The 16632-nt window shown below is 41.1% G+C and overlaps 1 protein-coding gene across 2 annotated transcripts in view; it reads left to right on the top strand.

The window, feature by feature from the left end:
• The window catches only part of LOC133974669 (rab GTPase-activating protein 1), a 60169-nt gene that overhangs the window by 3365 nt on the left and 40172 nt on the right, over positions 1-16632 (top strand). Inside the window, exons 2-13 of one of the 2 annotated variants that reach the window (XM_062412318.1) lie at positions 4435-4670; positions 6685-6714; positions 7612-7870; positions 8203-8416; positions 8551-8725; positions 12373-12533; positions 13063-13173; positions 14112-14178; positions 14267-14369; positions 14824-14993; positions 15175-15334; positions 16456-16549. In XM_062412318.1, coding sequence (XP_062268302.1) covers positions 4518-4670; positions 6685-6714; positions 7612-7870; positions 8203-8416; positions 8551-8725; positions 12373-12533; positions 13063-13173; positions 14112-14178; positions 14267-14369; positions 14824-14993; positions 15175-15334; positions 16456-16549 — 1697 coding nt within the window. In that variant the 5' untranslated portion in view covers positions 4435-4517. The remainder of the gene's footprint in view (positions 1-4434; positions 4671-6684; positions 6715-7611; positions 7871-8202; positions 8417-8550; positions 8726-12372; positions 12534-13062; positions 13174-14111; positions 14179-14266; positions 14370-14823; positions 14994-15174; positions 15335-16455; positions 16550-16632) is intronic. The other variant, XM_062412319.1, reaches the window with a different exon arrangement.

Genomic DNA, 16632 nt, shown 5'->3' with positions numbered 1-16632 from the left:
ATAAGATATTCTGTGCCTCTGTTGTTAACCGTGACAAACAGCTCAAAGAGGCCACAGTTGTTTGTGATTTGCTCCAGAAAGAAAAAGAATAGTCTGCATGATCCAATACAGGTCAGACTTGGACTACATCAACCCTGACTGCCTCTATAACTTTGTGTGTTAACAGTTACGTTTTTAAAACTCTAAAGGCCGGCACATGCTTCTGCATTTCATGGGCCCCCTCATAAATGTTGAGTGTAATAATTGTAATTGTAATTACTCTGGCGGGGAATTGCTTTGTAAGCGGTGTAACTCTTGGGGAAGCTTGGGGAAGCATGAATTATAAAGAGTCCTGCAACACAGCTGCGTGAAAAGCTGCCGACGCAGTTGCAGAAGCATGCGTCGGCCTTAACTCACCGCAGCTTTGATTGTTTATAGCTATCTGTCTGTTTGTGGGCAGAACTTTATCACCATGACAGTGTCATAAGTGTATCAGCTGCAGTCACGGAACTCAGTGTTATGTAATTGATAAAAATAAATGCAGAGTGCGAAGAAAGGTGGGGTGTGACCTTCAAGATTCTTAACATCTTTAAGTCGTACTGAGCATCCATCCATCAAAGTACTTGTGTAGTTAAGGTTGTGTTGTTGGATGGAAATGGATATAAGAGGTGTAACATTTTTTAGTGAGTCTGAAAATATCATCAAGCTACTATATGTCTTATTTTGGAAGAATCAGTAGCATATGAAATGGATCCTGTATGTTCTGAGATGGCACTGGGGCTAAATAATCTAGATACTTGTGACATCAATATGCTTCAGTGCAATAATCAGATTGCATAAACTGCAACTTTTTGGCATGTGCCGTGTTACACACCATTATGTCACTCTACACTCTAAACCGACGACTGCCCAAGCCCCTCACCCGTCACCACATACTTCAAATACTCTGATGACACTGCCAGTCTGGGATTACTCAATGACAATAACTCTTTTACAGACTAGCACAATTCCATTGCTCACTTCACACAGTGGTGCACTAACAACTTCTTACAGCTGAACACTGACAAGACAAAGGAATTGGTTGACCTTTTCAAATACCTCGGACTCAATATTGACGATAACCTCCGCTTTGATCAACACATCACTGCCATACACAGACTCCATATCATCGGTAAACTCAGAGCACTGTCCATGCCCCCCCCCCACCTCTTGCTGCTACTCTAGTAAAGCATAGTCTAGTCCAGCCCATCCGGCTGTACTGTTCCACCACTTTCTACAACATGCTCTCTGTCACCAACAACAACAAACTCACCGGCATCACACACACCGCCTATGAAATCATCCGCCTGGCCATATCCAAAGTAACAGACCTGCACGACAGAGCCATCACAGGCACGGCACTCACCATAGCAGACGACACCGACCATTCCCTTAATTATAACTTCACATTAGTGCCATCCGGACGTAGGTAGAGAACACTCAAATGGAGAAGGGCCGGATTCAGTAGGAGCTTCAGACCCTCTGCCATTGTAGCACTAAACAAATGGCCACGATGAATGGGTCTTGTTTTTATGTTTTTATGATTCATGTGATGTTTGGTGGGTTGTCTCTTCTGAAATGTGTCCTTTTGTGTTGACTGTCGCTGCAATGACTTTGAAAACAAATTTCCCTCAGGGGGCAATTAGACCTTGAGTCTGAAATGCTGCAGTGATACCCACATACTGCAGTTTTAGTATCTGTTAAAAAATAGTTCAAATATACATTTTCTTTTATCATTGCTCAGCCCTATGTTGCTCTAAAAGTGTTGATAACCAACAGTGTATCTTGGCAGGAGCAGGGAGAGAGGTTAGTGAGGCAACGGAGGGAAGCAGGGTGACAAGGCAGCCATTATGAGCCTGTTAGAGCTGCCAGCCAGTCAGAGACAGAGTGGTAGGTTTGTGTGTGTGTGTATGACTTGTGCTAGTGGGATGGACTTGAGTCAGGTTAATAAAGGTTAATTAATGTGAATTGCCAGCGAACGTGCACACTCCTTTCCGGATCTGATACAGGTACACAGAGGGGGCCGGTGCTTTGGCAAGGTCTTCCTGCCGGTCCACTGAGGACAGTAAAAAACTTTGTGGGCGTTTTGATGATCCTTCTGATTTGGCGGGATCTCTCCTGGTACTTCCGATGGCCAGAGACAGATAAAATCACGGCGGCACAAATCTCTCAAAGTTCTTTATTGCTGTCAAAGTTTTGAGGACTTAGTTGCAGCAAATTGGACAATTCACATCTTTTATCTAAGCATGTAAAAAAGATTGGGATGTCTGGGGATTTTATTTCAAAGCTTTAAGAATGTGAAGGACTAAAGAAGGCTTCAATATTATAGCTTTAATTATTTAGTTGATTAGTTTGTTTTCATGAAAGCACTATTTAGCTAATGCCTCGCCCACTGCTAATGCTTTCATAGACGTGTTCTGAGAGTGTTTACTACACTTTGGGAGGCAGGCTTATCAGCAGCAGCCACTGTGGCAAAACAAACAAAATACCAGAAAATGTGAAAAACACAAAATTCCATCAACACGGGAAAAAATGACCCTTGTCCAATCACTCAGATTACAAGTTTTCTAAAAATAGAAAGCTGGATTCTTTAAGCCAAAAGTAGAGAAAAAACCTCTTCAAAGTCAAACATTAAAGTATGGGATTCTAACTGAGGAGTGTCAGATGCTATAAAATTGCTGATTTATATGATTTAAGATAGTTCCTATACCACAGATCCAAGAAGATAATAGAGTTGTCCCACATTTCTACAGAATTGATATTTAGTCTCACAACTTTCTTTTGGGGTGACATGTTTGTACACGAGACTGAGATTTTCTCATGATATTAGGAGATGTAAAGGAGGTAATTATGGTGTGACAGGCTGGTGTGAGCTCTGTGTATCATCCAAGTTCCTCTTAAGAAGTAAGGAAAACATAAGTGCTACCTGTCACACATGAGGCCCAGCTGCAGCCTTCACTTCAATGAAATAAACACAAAAACAATTAAGTTGTCCATACCTCATTGTCAGTCACGCTGTATGTCATGATACAGGATGACAGTCACCACAACAATGAGTGAACTACCTGTCAGGCGATATGGCTTCATGATTACTCCCCCTGGCTTGTTGGTAATAAGTCAGTGTTGTCATGGGAAGAAGACGCAACTGCACAGCAGCAAAAGATCTTTCTCTCTAAGTCTCTAAGGAGATGTTTTCAGACATGAAATCTGGAAAATGTACGTGAAGTTGGGCACAGACAATTTCCACAGTTTTCTGTTAAGAGAGGAGATTGTTTTTTCAGACGTATTCACAGTTAGTTCCAGAAAAAGTCCTGAGCATCTGACTCTGCTCAAAATGACCTAATGTTAATGGTAGCATAATAAAAACGTAATAACTAAAAGCTTCTGGTCACAGGGACATGCTTACTCATTTTAAGTTAGTTAAATTATTAACTGCTGTGACCTTTACAATTTAAATGTATTCTTCGTATTACTTCTCCATTGTGTGAGCTGATTTGAATAGAGAGGGTGGGTCTTTGACAAGAGAACACAGTCCAAGAAACACCAACTGAAACCTTTTAGAAAAGAGAAAAGAGGAAAGCGATAAGGTCTGAGATACACCGAAGTCTGGAGGGAGGAGGGATAAGGAGAGAAGAGTGAAAGGCAAAGGACTGGGAGAGAGTGAAAGGGAGGAGATGAGATATAAATAGCTTGTTATAGTCTCTGTTTAAACCTCTGCCAGAACCTTCTGTTGTCTTTCTTCCCGTGTTGCATACAGGGGCACCTCCCCCTTTTCAGTTGTTACCTTGTTCCATAACTGTAAAGATGGAGATTTTCCTCATTTCTCCTTCTTCCTTCTCATACTTACATATCTGAATTTACAAATAGGGACTAAATTATAATTTTGACAAGTAATTATTTACTTGTCAAAATTATTTGAATTGCACCTGAATTTTTGTTCAGATGCATGACAGATCTATGGTGTACATGTGATATGGCCAAGTGGTTGAATCTTTGCAACAGGCATCACTGACATGTGATAGACAGGATGGTTGTACTAAAGCTTCCTTGTTCATTTAATTCCTCACTTTCATATACATGTGTCACCTATATCACCATTCTGCTCCAGAAACCCACAACTCCTTGTTTCTTCATTGCAGCTCGCTCTCGAATATGTCACCTTTACTTGAACTATAGTTTTTCACTTGACATCTTTATTGTTCCTCTCTGGGTTTTGTAACCTTGCCGCAGAGTTTCTTCAAGGTGTTACAAAATATCTTCAAAAGGAAAATTATCAATGGCTTCTCTGTTTTTTAGATGGTTATGTCCAACAGCAAAGTTTCAACTTGCCTTAAAAGATGCTTTCACGGATTTCATCTCATCATGACTGTTTTCTGCTTTTTTTCCTTTTTCTTTATTATTTTGTTCTTTTTCCAGGTGATTTTTCTCATCATCTCCTACCACTTCCTCCTCCCGTCCTCCATTCATGAGCAGCGTGGCTGAGTTAAACAGCGGCAGCCATGGATGACAAAGTCTCGGTGGGGAAGATTAGCGTCTCCTCAGACTCAGTGTCCACCCTCAACAGTGAGGACTTTGTCCTTGTGTCCCGCCTGGGGGACGAGACACCCTCCTCCACTAATAATGGTAGTGATGACGAAAAGACAGGACTGAAGGTAAGGATGGTTGGGTGTAGGTATGGACAGACGTACAAGGGAGAGAAAGGTTACTTCACAGCTGTACTTGTCTAGTTAGAGTAAGTGATAAGTATATTCTTTTGACATTTGCTTCGTTCCATATCAGGAGAATGCTAAATACTTATAATAGTCACAATCTGCTCTCGATATTAGAGAAATGACAGCAATTGTAAAGTTTTTTTTAAATATCCAGTCAAATAACCAGTCAGGCCAAGATTTGGCAGAATTTCTCGTTGTTAATTTCATATTAACTTGAGGCAGACAGATATGTTACTTGGCCAAAAAGCTGATTAGACATTAAATAAATATATGATTATCAGTATTTATATTTTCTAAGGGTGCTTCGATCAGGATTTTTTGGACCTATTGCTGATCACCTATCGTTTGTATTATCGGCCAACACCGATCCCGTAGCCTATGACCCGATCAATTGGGGCACCCTTATTGTTTGCTGATATAGGCCGACTTTTCTTATGCTTATGTAAAACATTTGTTATATCTATTAATTTCAATATATTTAGCTTTATTTGTGTTGTGTTAAGGTTTAAACTTAAAAATATGAAGCTTTCCTATCATAAGATAACAACATCTTTGGAATCATTCCCAGATTTTTATACTGGAAGAAAAAAATTCACCTTAATCTCATTTTCTACATCAACACCCAAACACCTCCATATTGCCAGGGTTTCATTTTGCCCTCTGTCGGTGTAACATGTTTAAATTGCATGTTAGGGGTCAGAGGTAAAACGGATTCCTTTGTCAACGGTAGTTCATCCCTCACCTTCCTAAAGCTCTCTTCCATCTTTCTTAACCATGCAGTCTCACACTCTAACCATAAGGCTAACCATTTCTTCTTTTGCCTTTTCAACATCCTCACTCTTCCCTCGTCTCATAGTTGATTTGTACATTTGCTACTTGCTGCAGGGGAGTTGTCGAATATGTGCACATGCTTAAAAAATCAGTATTTTCCTCGGCTTTGTTTGTTGTGTCGAACCTGTTCTTGTTGCTTAAACGCTAAACCTAAGTATTATTTATTTAGTCAGGGTTTTTCCTGGCTGAAAATTAGGGCAGGAGTGCTACTGAGCCGGCAGCTCCTCTCTGTGTCTCAGCGGCCAGATAAAGAAAAGAAAAGGGATTGTTATCAAATCGTCACACAAGTCACACAACAGAAGAATCACTTGTGAATTAATTTAGTACCAGCTGATATTTAACCAATATTTCATTTGTTTTATTGCAACTGATCTTTAGGAAAAAATCTCCCATCTGCAGTCAATCAGCTGATACCTGTTCCTGTGCAGCATGTGCTATCACGCCTCATATGCCCTCTGTGAGTCAATTCAGTGCTGCACTCAGCAAATATTAGTTTACCAACAGTGTGGCGATGCAGCTGCGAGTGCTTTGAACTCACTGTCAGGGAAAAGAATGGTGTTCTGTGACCAGGGTGTGTCTGTCTGCAAAGAGAAAGACAAGTTTGAAGCAAACATAGCTACGAGCCGCCATCGAGCGAGCGTCCCTCATGGATTCAGGTTACCTCCCCTCCCCTCCTCTTTTCTGCAGATAGATCTTGTCCATGAGTTTACTAGTTATCATCTTTCCTTTTATTGAATTTATGAATCGCTGGATCACATCTTCACACTCTGTCCATTAGTTTATATGATTACTTCGCCTCAGTTTCTTTGAATTTGAAAGGAATTGTTGGCTTGGGGTTGGAAAGGGACCGAAAGATGGAGTTTGCATTTTGCATGCGCTTAATGAACTGCAGTTATTTTGCTGCACAGTTGAGGTCAGTGTTGTGCTGCCTGTTGTCTCAGGGAAGAAATGCTGTCCTCGACACACATCCACTGTTCTCCGGTGAAATCACTACATTCACTGACACTCAAGTCATCCAGATATCATGTTTTTGGTTTTTCGCCCAACACACTCTTGTGCACATCTCCCCTCCCATCCAGGCAGAGAAGAGTCAGTGTGTCTAAACTTGTTGTTTGTTATGCAGGTGATTTCTGAGGAAGGGGTCAGCTTTAAGGTCAGTCTCTTATCTCGCTATCTTCCCTCTCCACCTCTTCTCTCTGTATCTCTTGCTTGTTTTGTATCTTTATCCCTCTCTTTTTTGATGTCCTCCCGTGGTGATTTCTGTCTGTGATTATTTGTGCTTTCTTTATATTTGCCAGCTGTTGATTGAGGGCACTAGCCAGCCGCTTCAACAGTTTAGTTTTGAGGATGGTAGTGGTAGATGCTCCTACATGTTGGAGTGCAGTTTTGCCTCACACCCACCAAGGCTTTTAGCAGTACCTGTAAATCCCAAGCAGTAGTATAGCTGCATAGAGACTCAGTTAGTTTTTTTGAAAAGATATCAGATCATCCCCTTTTTGCTCTGTACAGTAGCGCCCTCTGCAGTTTAAGTCTGCTCCTCACTGGTAGGATGCAGCCATAACCGTCAGGAAAACTCAGCGTTCCCTCTTTTTGTGGCGCTTCATAGTGTGTCGAGCCTTTGACCTGCTTTTTTTCCCACTATTTGGTAGAATAAGCTGATTTACACATTTACCCACTAATCACTAATATGATTTAGAATTTTTAATCAAGAGTTATCTCTGAATGCCAACATAAAACAAGGCTTCTTTCCTCCTTCAACCTTCAACACACTCACTTGAAATGAATCACAAGATCACGGTTGAAGGCAAAGGCACTGCACAGTCCTAAAAACTGCAGGAGAAATGGTGGAAGTTGGCCCCGGGTTTATCTGAAAGCTGATTTGTTGTGGTGATTTCAATGATGGTTTTGTGAACTTGTGTTTAATGATATGTTTTGGGGTTTAAACGTGTTGTTCTCTGTGCCCCCTTTTGTCCTCGCTCCTTGGTGTGATTGTGTGCACGTGTGTTTCTATGTGTATGTGTGTTTTGGCTCCTCTGTGTGTGTCGATCAGATTGTGGGGAATGGAAGTGAACAGCAGCTCCAAAGGGAGTTGGAGGATGTCCTAATGGACCCATCGGTAGCTGACGCTGGGCACGGACCGGGAACAGGAATGGAAACCTTGGGTGTAGGGGGCCCTAGCCCTCTCCCTACGACGGCGACACCTGTGGCGCCCGGCTCTGACCCTCTGAGTTCATCCCCGCCCAAGTTGGAGATTGTGCTGCCCGTTCAGACGGCACAGGAGAGTGAGCTGAATGAGAGGTCGTATCGCGGTGAGCCATCCTCCTTCTCATTTTCTATTTTCATTTTTCCTGTTTTTCAAAGTTTACACAATGGCTCTTTTAGAGTAGTGTCATAGAAGCACTAAGGTTTTTCAATTAAATAAACATATTTATTTGTTGTTGCTTTTTCTCATTATCTTTGTCCATTTTAATCATTTGTTGCGTGAATATCACTAATTGATTTCACTGTTGTCCTTCTCGCCTGTCTTTCTAAATCCCATTCCACTTTCTTGCTTCCAGTGAACATAATTTAGATGAGGACATATTTGTTTTTTCATTAATTTCCTTTCTTTTCTTTTCATCTTTCCATTGTCACTTTGCAGGGGACGAATCATCATCCGATGGCAGTCCCGGCAGTCCCATTCCAGATGAGGACAGCGTTGTGTTCAGCCAGCTGACATATCTGGGGTGTGCATCTGTCAACGCCCCCCGCAGTGAGGTGGAGGCCCTTCGGATGATGAGTATCCTCAGAGGGCAGTGCCAGGTCCCCCTGGATGTCACCCTATCGGTGCCAGGCGTGTCTGAAGGCACCGTCAGGTAAGAACATGTGGAGAACTAGTTAAAATAATAGTTCCAGCTGATGGAACGAAATCCTCACAGCGTTCACATAACAAGAATAGCTTCAGCTGTAGTTGTGACTTTTATGCACATATTTATTGATATTTTAACAGGTTGCTGGACCCCAACAACAGTACGGAGATTGCCAACTACCCTATCTACAAGATTCTGTTCTGCGTGCGCGGCCATGATGGTACTCCAGAGAGTGACTGCTTCGCCTTCACCGAGAGCCACTACAATGCTGAGATCTTCAGGATCCATGTGTTCCGCTGTCAAATTCAAGAGGCGGTGAGGATTATCCATTGATTAATGTCTAACTACGTCTATCACAGACTCACATGAAAAAAAACAGGTGCCAGTAATGTTGCTGCTGTTCTGATAGAGAACCAGAGGGGGAGCAAAAGATCCTCTGCTGCACTCGTATCCTCTCATGTACTTAAACATGTGTTTCACACTCATATGACCCGCAGTATTCTGGTTGACCTTGCCTGCTATGGCTGATCTCCCCTGTAGTCTGTCCCTCAGGCTTCATTGTCGGTGCAGGAGGTTTCTCAGCGGTCCCCAAGTGATTATGTCATACACTGCAGGTTATGCTGAGATGCACATGTCCACCACACACAACCCCCCAAGCTCACTTAAAGGAGAGTCATTGCTTATATACAGTCTGTTAACCAGACGTGTTAAAGAAAAGAAAAAAGGAATCCACTCATGAATCTGGGTTAAAGCTTCGATGTTCAGTGACCTGATTTCTCCTTCATGGAAGCACTCAGTGTCACCAAGCACCTTCAGACAGACGCTGCTTTATCAGTCCCTTGGCGTGCAAAAATCCACTTTCCCAGACCTTCACCAGTGACACTCGGGCTCACAGTAAAACCCTAATGCATATTCACAGACACACATCCCAAGCTTGTTATCTAGAAAATCAGACATCTCTGTCTGCAGATCTTGCTTCCTTATCATCTTCCCCTGTCCTTCTTCCTCCCTCCAGTCCTCCAACAACAAAACAGATTACACTATCTATACTTTTTCTTTATTATTCATTTGCACTGTTAAAAAAGGAGTGAGTCAGCCCATTGGCTGTCTTCTCCTTTACGACCCCCATTATTCCAAAATGTAAAAAATTTGGTGAGCTAAATAATTAAAGGAAACTTATCTTATTATTGTATGTTATTGTGAGATTTGAATAGAAATGTTCTGCTCCCCCTCTGTAGAGCCAGACCTCCTAGTTGGGCCTCAAGGCCACTTTCTAAACAATTCCAAGTCTCCTGGTGTTGATAGTAACACCGAGCCCTGCTGAGTCTCATACCCAACCCCTCCCCCTTGTCTCTCCTGACCGGAGATCCACATCTAGTGCTGCGTGATTGAATTATTACAGCTTTAATATATTTGTTTCACTAAAGCTCCTCACACAAATGTAATCACATGTTTGGAGACATAAACAAAAAATGTAGGCTCTGAAAAATTGGTGCAGATCGTTGCTCGTGTCTTCAGTTAAAAAACGTTTCAAAGATGAAAATAACCCTGCAGAGGAAAATATAATAATCGTTCATTAATAGTTGTCGAGGTAAAAGTTATATTGCCTCGCCCTAACCAATGAGTGGTGTTAAAGGCTGATCATTTAACACCTCTCCATCACACACAATGAGTCAAAAGGGCCATTTGTAGACTTTCTAAAGTTTTCATCTTTGGCTAGAGCATTAATTGTAATAGTCGGAACAATAATACCTTTGTTTAAGATGTCACAATTTCTTCAATGCAAGGGGTGACCCCCGTCTAACTCTGCTCGTCCCCCCTTACATCCAATCCCTGTTGTTTCTGAATAAATAAACCCCCTGCAATCCCCTGACAACCTTCTGCTGTAACAAGAACATAACAAAGGCTTTGTGCAGGAAAGGTTGGAGGCTGTTTTATAAAAGAGCGTTGTTATTTATTGATAACAGCAGTTTCCCCCGCACCATCTCGTAGTCACTAGCCCCCGGGCTCAACTGCTAACCACAATGAGAGGTGATCCAAAACCACTGTGCTCTGAGTCTCTATTTGAGGTAGAACTCTGTTTATTATCTCACACATCGCTTTTGTAATAATCAAACACAAAATATGACATTCTCTTGGCAAAGCTCTCAATTCTCAAGTCTTGTTCGCGGAAACTTGTTTAATGAAGGTAAATAAATCTTTACCACCCAGTTTTCCACACTTGGCCATCTGGGGGAGATATAGCAAAACCCTGCAGTCTCTGGTATTAGTTAGTTAAAAATATGTTGATAGTAACATTACCTTCATACTCAGATTCACAGAAGAATATCAAACATTGTCCTAATCAAACCTAAAGATGGTCAATAGTTTGGAGGGTCCACAGACAGTAGAGTAGTGGGTCATTAGATAACTTTTCTCGCTGGGGTTTGATTGAGTTTTTAATCAATGCTTTGCAAGTTGCCGATAATTTTTTCCTACGAAACTCAACTTTCGGGTCATTTCAGCTGCGTATGCTGCTAAAGCTGAAGCTCAAAAAAGTCACAATGATTAAATGTCCTTGTCGGAGAATAACGAATAATAATTAACCCTGATGTATAATAAATATTGTTGTTAGGTCATGGGCTATTTGGAGTATTCTTTGGTGCAAATGCAACAACAACAGTAATAGGTCAACCCTAATAAATTGTATATTTGTGCTATCAGACATCCCTTTGATACACTAAACCAACTGGAAAATCGACCACGACTGTCTGACATTCCACCAAATCTATTTGTAAACTTCTTAAAGGAATGGAAAGACTTTGTTTAAGTTATTACACATCTACGCAGACAAAAATGTTATGGCTCTAAGGCTGTACCTTGGGGGATATTGTTTTTAACCTCTACATGCTCCCACTAGCTCACAGTATGGAGAACCACAAAATATGCCACCACAATTCCGCGGATGACACGCATGTTTGCATGACTTGATCACACAGGGGACTATAGTAACATTCAAGCTCTGTACATGTGCAATGTAAATCAACATTTTTTGTTTTACATAAGTTATTGGCTTTGGTGACAAGAAAGAATGGCTAAAAGTCAGTACTAGGCTGTGATCGGTGAAGTTAACAACCACTCCCAATCACAGTTTTTGTGGAATTTTAACATTCACATTAAGACAATTACAAACAACAACATATCAGGGATTAAAGAACTTATGTTTCAGCAGGATTTGAAAAGCCTTGACCATGCGTTTATCTTTAGTTGACTGGGCTGCTGTAATTGTGTGTTGACAAGTCTTTGTTCAAATAACAACAAATTGGTTCAACAAAAACAGCTGAATCAGACCTGCAGCTGTTCGAGTCCTCAATAAGAAAGTGGATCATACCCCTCCAGTTTTCAGATGTTTACACTGGCTTCCTGTCTGTCAAAGCACCGACTTCAAAGTACTGCTATTGGTTTATAAAGCACTGAATGGTTTCAGGCCAAAATACATTTCTGATCCGCTGCTACCTTATGAAACATCCAGACCCCTCAGGTTGTCTGGTGCAGGTCTGCTTTCCGTCCCCAGAGTTTAAACATGAAATGGCAGCGTTGAGTTTTTATGCTCCACATATCTGGAACAAACTGCCAGAGAGCTGCAGGTCTGCTGCAGCTCTCTGGCTCAGTTCTTTCAAATCATGGCCGACTCGTTTTTGACATGTTTGCCACGGCCTTTCATCGAAGAGAATATTACTTATTCTTTTAATGCACTGTAAATTTGTATTTCTAATTTGAGCTCTTTAGATTTCTATCCGAATGATTTTTTCATTGGTCATATGTTGCTTTACCATTTCCCCTTTTAAACCATTTTAAACACTCTTTGAATTGCCTTGTTGTCAAAATGTGCAACATAAATGAACTTGCCTTGTTTTGCCTGCCCAGTATAGTGGCTAAACAATAAACTGTAATTGTTCGTGTTTACTTCTCTCTCTCTGCAGGTCAGTCGGATATTGTACAGCTTTGCCACAGCGTTTCGGCGGTCAGCGAAGAAGGCTTTTCTGTCGTCTCAGCAGGCTGCTCCTCTCACTCCTGACAGTGACTTGTTCACCTTCACCGTCAGCCTGGAGATCAGGGAGGACGATGGCAAGGGTACCTTCAGGTGGGATAAATATTTAGTACAAAAAATGATTGAAACACACTAGTTGTACTGTCTCTGTGTTGTATTGTAAAATGAACAAAAACAGAATCGCCGAGACAGAATCAGCATGGCTAATACATTTGGAGAGTGAGCTGCAGTTTGTTTGAAATTAAAGTTATGTTTGTTTGCAGCATCCTGCCGCCTTAATACTTAACGTGTTCTAAAGAAAATGTCTCTCTAATGACCAGAGTTTCCCACCAAGCGGCCGGTGTCATGCACATGAATGCTGCTCCACCTTTTCTCTTTCGCAACATCAGTGTAGAACAAACAACCTGTGTTCTCAGCCTGTGGTCAAATATTATGTCAAATGTAACGTAATTTGGTTAATTTCCAATTTAATGTTTCAATTGTAAGTCAATCAGCGTTACTGTGTGACCGTTGAACATTTTATCTTTCACCCAATTTAACGATGAGTTTGTTTCTTTAATCTCTGTTTTCCACTGGAGATCCTTTATCTAATAATCAATGTTTCCTGTTTTTTCATGTACAGCGCTGTGGCTAAGGACAAGGACAAGCAGAGCTTCAAGCTGCGCGCAGGGATGGACAAGAAAATAGTGATTTATGTCCAGCAGACTTCCAATAAGGAACTTGCCATTGAGAGGTAAAATATTGTCTTGCACACACTCATGGACACACACACACACACACACACACACACACACACACACACACACACACTCGAAATAGATTACTGCACAGTGTCACTGGCTTGATGTTTTTGTCAGTGGTGACACAACTCTCAAAATACAGTAAAAATCTCCATGAAAACACTGTGAAGCCCAATTGTTGAGTGCTCTTTTATTCATTTTTAAATGAGAGATCCTTTTGGTATTCAGACATCACTACCCTACAGCAGATTTGAAACCTACAGCTTCTAACACCCTCAGCAGCATATCTCTCATCGTGATTAAATACATGCACAAGCAGAGAATAATGGAGGATATAAAATTCAATTCTCTGTAACACTTGAGTTGTCGTGTAGAAGGAAAATATCTGGCCTGCATCCGTCACACTGACCAGACATTAACAAGAAGGGAATCACTTAGGTCTTTATGATAAACACACACCAGTGACCATCTATACATCCGCATCTCTGTCAGGTTTTAAGTGTTCCGGCACATTTGTATGACAGTGATTAAAGTGAAAATGTCTTCGCGGCACCTCATTTTCCATGGTTTATTAAATCTGTTGAAATTTAAACATTCCACCACTTTTTATGGTTTGTTATCGTTTGATAAATCCAGAGATGGTGAGGAGTGGAGGGCTGTGTTTAATATTCTCTATATTCTGGTCTTTGTTAAAGGCTCAGTCCAAGAAGCTATTTGCAGTAAAATATGTGAAGTTAAACAACTGGTTTATATCTATAGAGATTTACTGTTCTTTCTTTGGTTCCCGCTTGTTGTTGTTGTTGTTGTTTCTCTTACGTAGTCTTCTTCCTTTTGCTTGTCTCCCTTGTCTCCCTCTGTGCCTGTGTGTTTCTGTGTGTGTGTGTTTGTGTGTCTTTATGTGTTTATTTATTATTGTGTTTTTCTTCTCTAGGTGCTTTGGTCTTCTGCTCAGCCCAGGGAAAAATGTGAAGAACAGTGACATGCACCTGCTGGACCTGGTAGACAGCAGTTTTTTCATGTGCGTGTGTGTGTCTGTGTTGTTGTGTGTTTGTGTTTTTTCTAACTTCCTCCAACTTGTGCCTCCAGGAGTCAATGGGAAAGAGCTCTGACGGGAAATCTTACATCATCACAGGAAGCTGGAACCCCAACACGCCTCAGTTCCAGGCTGTGAATGAGGAAACGCCCAAAGGTGACGGCCAAAATCCTGTCGAAAATTCTAATAAAACTCAACTATTTTCAACAGTTATTATTCCCTTGGTTCATATTTGACTGATTAGGTGATTGTTTATTTTCACACCAATATTTTCTCACATTCCCTAAGTTTTAAACTCACATTCCTAAGTGGTAAAATCACTTTCCGCTTGTAGCATGAATCCTAAAATCCTCCCGTAAAAGAGAAATAATTGTAAAATTATGTTATGAAAGTGTACTGTAAATTAATTTAGCATACTTCAAAGAAAGTAAAATGTTAACATTACTGTTGTCAAGGACAAGTACACTAATCTACCCAGGCATACTATGTATTCCATCGGTTTGCCAGTAGCAAAACCACCATAATTTAGCTTTAAACACAACAAGTCAATCTGCAGCATTTTTGACTTATTTCCATTTTAACACTGCAACTACTTTTCTTGATTTTCTAGATAAATTCATGTACATGACGACAGCAGTGGACCTGGTCATCACTGAGGTGGAGGAGCCGGTCCGCTTCCTGCTGGAGACGAGGGTCAGGGTGTGCTCGCCCAATGACAGGCTGTTCTGGCCCTTCAGCAAGCGGAGCTACACTGAGACCTTTTACCTTAAACTCCGGCAGGTATGTCAAGTCAACGCACAAAGTCTCCAGTCACAATTAAATTGGCTCAGGCGATGGTCAGTGGCCATTATGAATGGAACCGGATATCAGCTTTGGGCTTCAACAGTCAGAAGAAAAGAAAAGAAGTCTAACATGTGTTTTATCAGCTAATCAGAGGAAGTTACCTCATGTGTTTTTTCAGATGGAGCGTAAGGAGCGCAAAAGTCCTGCCTCCGACACACTTTATGAGGTGGTGAGTTTGGAAAGTGAGAATGAGAGAGAGAAAAGGAAGACCACGGCTAGTCCCGGCATCGTACCTGGTACCGGGGTTCCTTCACCACCTGAGGATGATGAAGAAGAAGGTGATTGGATCCTGTCTTCATTTTTCATTACTTCTACTGGGTTTTCCTGTATTTAAAGTCACAGATACAGAAGAATAAGTTTTGATATTGCAAAATTAATGATTTCTTTATATACGCCATTTTGAAAATATTCTGACTAATATGTCAACTTAGAGCAACATGTGGTTCTGACTAGCTAAACCATAGGAAAATGGTTTTCAACCTTTTGAAACACTTCCTATGCTTGATCTTGTCAGACACATAAAAGCAGCAAACTTAACTGACAAGATCATATACATTATGGTGAGCATTACCTTTAGGAGACTGAGCCATGCTGGTGTCCTTGTTCAGGACTGACCTCATTCAGAGGCAAGCACCTTCAAGACACAATAATAAAAGTGTTGCTGCTGTGAAATAGAATAGAGTATGCCGCCTGGAACACTTTTCATCTTCTGACTCATGCTGTAACAGAAAAAGGCTTGAGTTGAAATCAAGTGGGCGATCAGACACTGTGTTACAGGATTGTATGTGCTGTATCATCACAAAGCACTGTGTGTGTGCGGTGGTGTCGGCAGCAATGAAACTATTAGGCAGAGAACATCAGCGAGGTACTTTCTGTATTTCTCTCTGTGGTCGTCTCTGGTCTACTGGTCTTTTGGTACAGCATGTTCAGTGATGGCTTGTTATTAATATTTGGATACAATATTCACTATAGATAGTACAGCTTTGAACGAAAAAAGTTTTTTCGATTATAAAATGCCACATCGAGACTCAAGCTGTAGTTCAAGTTCAGTGTTATGTACACAACTCAGATGCAGTTCAGCATAATCCATCACAGATAAAAAATCACAAAACATAAAACTAGAGGATCTAAAGTCTATAATATTAACATATCACTCATCTAGAAACAATGCCCTAAGTGGAATACATCATCTTCATAACACCATCAGGCAGGAAGTTTGACTGTAGATGTTGACACCACTTAAACACCAAACTCTTTAAATTAGTTAACACACACATTTTAATTAATCATTGTTTGCATGACATTTGTAGTGTTTAAAGGTTACATACAATCATGTTAGATGGAAACAACGTTCACACAAATTTTCATTGTTGTTTTATGCGCGTGTGTGTGTGTCCAGATAATGACGAGCCGCTACTCAGTGGATCAGGTGACGTTTCCAAGGAGTGTGCAGAGAAGATCCTGGAAACCTGGGGAGATTTACTTTCTAAGTGGTGAGGCTCTGTTCCCAGGTTCTCTGTGTCCTTCCACTCTTTCTATCCCATTCGCAATGAAGGTCTACGCACACAGTATTCAT

Source organism: Platichthys flesus, chromosome 19 (genome assembly GCF_949316205.1).
Source record: "Platichthys flesus chromosome 19, fPlaFle2.1, whole genome shotgun sequence".
In the NCBI taxonomy this organism is placed as follows: domain Eukaryota; kingdom Metazoa; phylum Chordata; class Actinopteri; order Pleuronectiformes; family Pleuronectidae; genus Platichthys; species Platichthys flesus.
Note: the sequence above shows the minus strand (reverse complement) of the source record. Positions and strands in the feature narration are given on the sequence as shown.